This window comes from Homalodisca vitripennis, unplaced genomic scaffold (genome assembly GCF_021130785.1).
Source record: "Homalodisca vitripennis isolate AUS2020 unplaced genomic scaffold, UT_GWSS_2.1 ScUCBcl_1729;HRSCAF=5714, whole genome shotgun sequence".
NCBI lineage: Eukaryota > Metazoa > Arthropoda > Insecta > Hemiptera > Cicadellidae > Homalodisca > Homalodisca vitripennis.
The window spans coordinates 44,973-52,623 of NW_025777846.1; the positions used below are offsets into that span (position 1 = coordinate 44,973).

At 36.2% G+C, this 7,651-nt stretch overlaps 1 protein-coding gene across 2 annotated transcripts in view; it reads right to left on the minus strand.

The window, feature by feature from the left end:
* The window catches only part of LOC124371603 (irregular chiasm C-roughest protein-like), a 33,224-nt gene extending 27,057 nt beyond the window's left edge, over positions 1 to 6,167 (minus strand). For both annotated transcript variants that reach the window (XM_046829950.1, XM_046829949.1), the window contains exons 1-3: positions 5,925 to 6,167; positions 4,658 to 4,890; positions 2,715 to 2,933 (exon numbers count right to left, since the gene is read on the minus strand). In XM_046829950.1, coding sequence (XP_046685906.1) covers positions 2,715 to 2,933; positions 4,658 to 4,890; positions 5,925 to 6,156 — 684 coding nt within the window. In that variant the 5' untranslated portion in view covers positions 6,157 to 6,167. The remainder of the gene's footprint in view (positions 1 to 2,714; positions 2,934 to 4,657; positions 4,891 to 5,924) is intronic.
* Positions 6,168 to 7,651: the final 1,484 nt, after the last annotated feature.

A 7,651-nucleotide genomic window follows, 5' to 3' on the forward strand; every position in this document is an offset into this window, starting at 1 on the left:
AGGATATTCAGGTATGCACTTGCTGGTCTGAAGCTATAAACTTCTGTAGCTGTTATTTATTTCAGTTGCTTGTTCAGCCTGTATTATAAGTCAGTTAATAACATTTTCATTTATTGCCTCAATCTAGCAATCTAGTACATATATAACGGACAATGGTGTAAAAATTGTCATCATCGGAGACCATTTATCAAATACACTAGAGACACCATCATTAAACTTGTAATAGAAACATTTAAAGAACAACTAATAATCAACACAGAAAGAGCCTTTAATTGGACTTGAATACTATGTTATCTACCAGTTAGTCCTAAACAAAGAAAAAATAGTCCAAGTAGTATTCAAAACTAAAAACAAGAACACAGATATACGAATGGCTGGTATTTACTCTAGAATTAACATAAAATAACTCTGCATAATAACTGAGTCCAGTCTATCATAACAACCACATGTGGGCCAGCTATGGAAGACAACCTCTGTTCAGGAACCTTCCTCCTACGTAGAGTCAAGTAAGTACTGTATGTACTCCAGAGGCAATAAGAGCTGGAAGATATGGCATAACTTCTTAGGAAGAAACAGCTTCCACAAATTAGAAAAAGCCCTTTTTCAACAAAATAGAGCTTAGCTATGGTAGGAAGGGTTGATTCAACTGAATTTTTAGTTTAACTCCAGTTCACCTTCCTTTTATTGCAGCATCTGGTATCTGACACTGTATCAGGCTTGACTCCTGAAATCTGGAGTCATGTTCGTCTGAAGAGATCCAAAGAAAGTCAAAGACGAAGAAGCTCAAAACTAAACAAAACAAAGGCTGAGACTTCGTCTGACACTTAACAGAGCTATCTATGTTATGTGTAGAAAACTCGGTTGCTCCACCGTGCTTAGAGATCGTGTCAGAAACATCGTAGTGTACTTAAATGTGCACCTGATGAGACAATGGGACTACCATCACACCTATTTATAGGTGCCTCTGATGTCAAACGATGTAAATATTTCGTTTTGAGCTTCTGTGTCGTCGACTTGCTTTGGATCTATTCAGATGAACATGACTCCAAATTCCAGAAGTCAAGTCTGAAACAGTCAGATACCAGATGCTGCAATAAAAGGAAGGTGAACTGGAGCTAAATTCAAAATAGAGCTGTTAGAAGTCTTCCAATCTTGGATTCCAAGAGAGCTGCTGAGCTACGTTTGTTGAACTTAAGATTCTACCTAGACACTTTATATACAAGAAGTTATCCTCCACACAGTACCTTCTTTACAACCATAACACAAGACATACCTCAAACAGTCCTACCACCTTGTCACCTTAGTCTGTGCGACAAAAAGTCAACATAATCAATCAAAATATCCGTTATTATGTGATCATCAAGAACAAAGCTTCTGCAAGTTTTACAATAAAATTATTGATTGTGTAGATCAATTAGGAATTATTTGTTAAGTACCAAATAAGAGTTTTTACGTGATATAGTCTATTCATGTTGAAGGAACTCGTCTGGTTGAAAGGCAGGTGTCGTACCTTGACCTCAGTTTCTCATTTGTTGTTCTTAGGTCTCTGAAGAGTTTATTACCTTTATATGTTGGTTTTTCCTCATATTGTGTTAAGCGGAGTGCTGGAACTGTTGTGCATGTTTTGTCCGTCAGCATGCATTACAACTTTTTTAATAAAGCAAGGTCAATTCCTATTTTATTAGCATTAGCATTATTCTGCCTGTCCTCATGGGCCACTGGCCTGTGGGAGGATCTTATCAAACAGAATAAGGGGAGAGTCGATACAGTACAAGGTATCGATGGTGCTGATAAAAAGTGCTTTGGTCCAAGAACGTAGACAGGAAAATATTTGGGGGGATCCAGACAACTGATATTTGCCCGTAGTGGACAGAGAGTAAGACCCCATTTTGTCCCTTAAAACGTTCTTGACCTATTTATATGTTGAGAACGATCTTCCAGCAGTACATGTCAAATAATACTGAATTATTTAAATAATAATCTTTTCCAAAAAAAGTCATTGAAAAAAATGCAAATTTAGGGGGTGTCCAGACTCCTTGGACCCCCTCACTGGCTGGTCATAGACAGAATTTGAACCAGCATTATCTCTAACTTGGATCCAAAGTCCAACTCTTAGACCTTTTTACCATCGGCACTCCCAACTCCTTGTGAAATAAAAAAGTAAAGCATGTCATTTTATCCCTGCTAATAAGCCCTCTCTTACAAACTGGAGATCAAAGGCTTAAAGTTGACTTCCAAACCATCCAACTACCGGATAGGTGGGCTGCTTGCAAGAACATGATTGTTCAGCGGTCACCCATCCAAGCAACAGCCACACTCGACCTTGCTTGATTTGGTCATCTTGCAATAACTGCTATACCTGTTACACTGCGCCATTAGCTGTACATGGTCCTTGTGTAAAGAGATTAAGATTCCAAGTGAGTTAAAAGCATCTCTGCAGGTCTCTAGTCTCTGGAGTCCAGTCAGAATTCTGATTTCCTTTTATTTAATAAATAGAAATCTTTGGATAAATATGCTAGAGCTAATCCGTTCAACATATTGCCAAAAGAACGCACCATTGGCTATTAAAGAGAAACTTCTACTTATTGGATGATTTTCTGAAAAAGGGAACATAGACAGAAGACACCATTTTTAATTATTGAACATTAATGTGACAAAATGATGCATTACTAATAATCCATAATCATGCAAGTAAAGAAATTGTTTATTGTTACCTTCGGAGCGTATTTGACTTCCAGCCTGAGCCGAGCGCTGCGGTACGTCCTGTCAGCTGTGTTTTGCGCCTGACACGTGAAGGTCGTGTTGTGATGTTCCTTCCTGGCCGTCAGCTTCAATATTGACCTTGCCGTGTACGTCTTCTGGTCAGGCTGAAGTTCCGTAAGGTACTCTATGTCATCTCGTAACAGGTTCCCCACACCATCCACCCACGTTATCTGTGTAACAAAGAGTTCTGTATCCATGAAATAAAAAAACACAGTTATAATATCTACATAAGGAGTGGAAAGAGAAATAAAACTTTTTCGTTCTTCTTCTTCAATAATCAACTTAATATCACTTTTCAAAAACAATTGTCGGATTCAGTATTAATACTAAAAGAATGGTTTACTGAAAATGTTTTGTCCATTTGTTCATATTAGATTATAGGAAGATCTATCAAAGATATTAGTAAATACTGTTTGCATTGAATTTTCATAAACAAGAATTAAATGTTCTAATAAATGGCATTAATTTTAAGAGATTACACTCTTCTTAGACAAACAGTAGCACTAATTGCATATACAAATATCTTAAGCTAAAAGTCAAACTACAATAAACATTTTAAATTTAAACTTTATACCATTGTCCGTAAGTTTGCACTAGGAGAATTTGATGTTTCGCTAGTAAAATAAATGTTTTTCTAGTAGAATTCCAATGAATTCTACACCTGTCTAGGGGAACAATGGGAGGACCTAGACTGTTAACATAATGTTCTAGTTGCATACAACTCTCACTGTTGCACTTTAAATGTACCACAATAGGAGGACCTGGACTGGGAACATAGTGTTCTAGTTGTGTACAACTCTCACTGTTGCACTGTAAATGTACCACAATAGGAGGACCTGGACTGGGAAACATAGTGTTCTAGTTGTGTACAACACTCACTGTTGCACTGTAAATGTACCACAATAGGAGGACCTGGACTGGGAAACATAGTGTTCTAGTTGTGTACAACACTCACTGTTGCACTGTAAATGTACCACAATAGGGAGGACCTGGACTGGGAACATAGTATTCTAGTTGTGTACAACTCTCACTGTTGCACTGTAAATGTACCACAATAGGAGGACCTGGACTGGGAACATAGTGTTCTAGTTGTGTACAACTCTCACTGTTGCACTGTAAATGTACCACAATAGGAGGACCTGGACTGGGAACATAGTGTTCTAGTTGTGTACAACTCTCACTGTTGCACTGTAAATGTACCACAATAGGAGTATCATGAACAGTGGATTTGAGTGGAATTGATCTGGACACTTGCAAAGTACAGGTGATCAAAACTGAGTGGTCTGGCCCTCCTAATAAAGTCAAAACTGACTTATAGTGGAAAGGCAAACCAAAGGAAGACTAGTTTGGAGAAGTTATTTCTCTATTAAGAAACTTACGGCTAGGGTTTTCAAAAAGGAGGTCTCACCTTGGTACCATAGAACATACTCAGAAAAAAAACAATGATTGTGAGTTATTTCAGTTACTAATCAGCTGTTTGACCAGTAATGTTGCTACTGCACCAAATCATATTTCACTTTACAGAGAAACTTCAGTTATATTTTTTGGGATCCCATATGAGACATCGAGAGGAAGGGTTCGAAACCTAATAACTTCTGCTTGGCTACCAATGGAATCAGCAGCTGGTTCATGGTTATAGATCCACCTGATGTGTTTTTTCTACGAGAAAATTGTAACTAAATATCTTTTTCTCAGTTTTCTTTTTTCCTGTTTTCCTCTCTTCTGATTTTTAGAAGCACCAAAATCAGGAAAAATTATGAGGTGAAATATGAAAAATCTATGCAAAAAGGAAAAGGTTATTATTTTTCAAAACTTATGGAGCTGGTCACTGAAAATTCAAAATGAAAGCAAGTATTGAGTTATTGGTGAAGTTTATTTTGACGGAAAATTGTACCTCAGCTGGTGGTTTCCCAGCAATGGAGATGCACTCCAGTTCAATTTCTCTGTCCTCGGTGGTGAGGAGGTGGCTGCCCTGAATGATACTAGGTGGCTCAGGAGGGACCAACACAGAAAGGTTGGCGACCCTGGAGCGGATAGGCAGCTCCCCATCGGGTCCTGCACTTGCTTGGCAGCTGTAGATGGCATCGTCGTCCAACACTACCGGGTAGATTTCTAGCGAGTAGTCACCTGGAGCAAGTATTGTGTTTTAATAAGTAATAAAAGAATGATGATTCACCACCAACTTACTGAGGCTCATTTCTATTCATTCGTTCACAGTTATAACATTGATGCATAGTTAAAGTGTAACTAAATAAATCTAATTTTACCAAATGGCCTGGTTGGTAATCAGCTATTTAATCATCAAATGGTGAACCTGTGATGGTGACTTTTAGGAGACATTTGAATGAAATAAGATTAATGACTAATGAGGTATAGGCTTGTTATTAGATCTGATAAGAACAGGATTTTTTGGACATTTGCCATCATTTAGTGAAACATAACATTGGTAACACTACGTTTTGAGATCTACAATCCGATCTCTTTTCCAGGTGTATAACTAAACTAACTACAATATAGGATAAAATAAGAGCATTGTGACACCCATAAGTTAGGAATCATACAACAAAGATGGGGTGTTTACCCTATGCATACTATAAACATGCACTTAATATAAACAAAGCACTAATTATTCATACTGAACTAAAGAATGCAGGTCACACGCAATACCAACTGCCTGAGTTATTCACCTTAGGAAGAGATCAGATTGCAGATCTTGAAACTTAGTATTACATATTTTTTATATCACTGAACGGTGGGTGAAAAGTCTGGAAAAATCCTTCTATCGTCAAAACCAAACTTCAAACAAAGGTATGAACAGGTTTTTCTTATGAAGTGTTATTTTTACGACTAATATAAACAACGATGATCTTAATCATTGAGGTTATGATTGTACTCGCAGGATGTTCAGATGCTAAATTTCATCCCTTTACCACCTAAAGATGGCCAGGACTCCAAAGTTTTGGATTTCCAAAATTGATTATTATTTATTTTAAACACAGATTTTGATTTAGAGAGTGTACCTAATTGTATCGATGCCAATGGTGTTTCAATCTCCTTACACTAATTATTTCTGTAATATTTCATTAAATTTTTAATATCTTTTTGTCAGCTATATGTGTAATTAACACATTTTATAATTTTTGTTAATTCCAAACACAAACCTTCTTCAGTACTGCCAACTATTGAATATCGGTCATAACCGGTGAGGTTGCCCAGCCCGAAGCCGTCCTTGGTCCACTGCAGCAGCCCTGACTTGTTGATGACTCTGCAAGGAAGAGTCACTCTGCTGCCGACTACCGCTGTCTGGTCCTGGGGCTCCATCGCGAACTTCTGTTCTTGCAGGGCTTCCACCCTCGCCCACAGTAGCAGTGCTACCAACCACCTTAGCACCATTTTGTCACTGAAAAAATCCAAGACCAAAAATTTTATATTTTTATCTACTGTAATTGTCCAGTATGGAAATAAACAATATTTTTACATTTGTTAATAAAACTAAGGTATTTTGTAATCTATTCCAGGGAGGGTTGCAGGACTTCAAATATAGTCTAATGTTTTGGAAGGCTCTGTTACTTATAGAAACATTTCAACTAGTACAATAAAATGGCTAAACAGCATGAAAATAAAAACTCTGCTTTTGTTTTGAACTGTTTGTTGCTGTGTCTTCCCAACGATTACCAAATACTGAGATATAATTAATTTTGCATCACAGTAAAGTATAATTTGTTTTTACAGTCTTAGGTTCAATGCCTTTTTTTTGGATATCACTGTGTACAACAATGATTTACAATAAACCCATTAAAAATCATTTATTTGTAATGTAGTGTTTTTTGGGGGAATAAACTCCTCTAAATCAACTGTTGGACAAAATAAAAATTTCAGCTCTCTTCACAGTGACAAGAGTTAACATTAATTTACAAGTTATTTATGCACATTTCAAGTCTTCTTTTTACACATGATTTGGTTCAGTGGATCCTCCTTAAACATCCAGACAAAATATATCCTTCTGCCAAAGGTATAGTTTTTATTAATAACTCTAATATTTCTGTATGTTACACGGATTTTCAAGTTTAAAGATCAAGACTACAGACAATTATAACTATAATAAATGAGAAACCCACCTTTATTTAGCTGAATACCGACTTTGAATTTTCACAGAATAGAGTCCTTCATCCATATGGGGATTGTGTGCTAGAACTTTTGTTCCATTAATCTCCTAAAGCGCAGATAACACAGTAAATCCATTATTTAGAGTTATTTTAATCTTATAGTAAAAAGAAAATACCTCACTTTTGTTAATTTAAAATATTGGGTATTTTGTATTATAGTCAGAGTTTAAAAAGTAAAGTTAAGAATGTCACATTTTAGCAGGCGTAGTTGAACTTCTCTAGAATTTATTCTATTATATATAGCAAATCTAATACTTTTCTGAAAAGTATTTCTACTCATTGTTTACTTTATTTGCCGCTGGATAGCGCAAAAATACAATGTTTCAAATAGTAAAAGGTTTTAGCATTGAATACAGTATCTTCTCATAGACTGTTACATAATCAATGATACCGGTAACAACTTTATTACACAACGAGTAACAAATTGATAACCATGGCACTGAACACAAATCTATAAATATAATTAGATATTATAAAAGAATGATATATTATAAATATAATTAGATATTATAAATATTCTTACATGCCATAAGAAAATGTAAGGAACATATGATTTGCAGTGTTGCCAACGAATTGTATGTTTCTGCAAACAAATCCCATATATATACAGCCGCATATGTAACTGACTGACTCACTCACTGATAGGGTATACAAATTCTAACCCACTTCTAGAAGTGCTGGAAACACCGAATTTTGCACACACCTAGCTGGAGTCTTCAAAC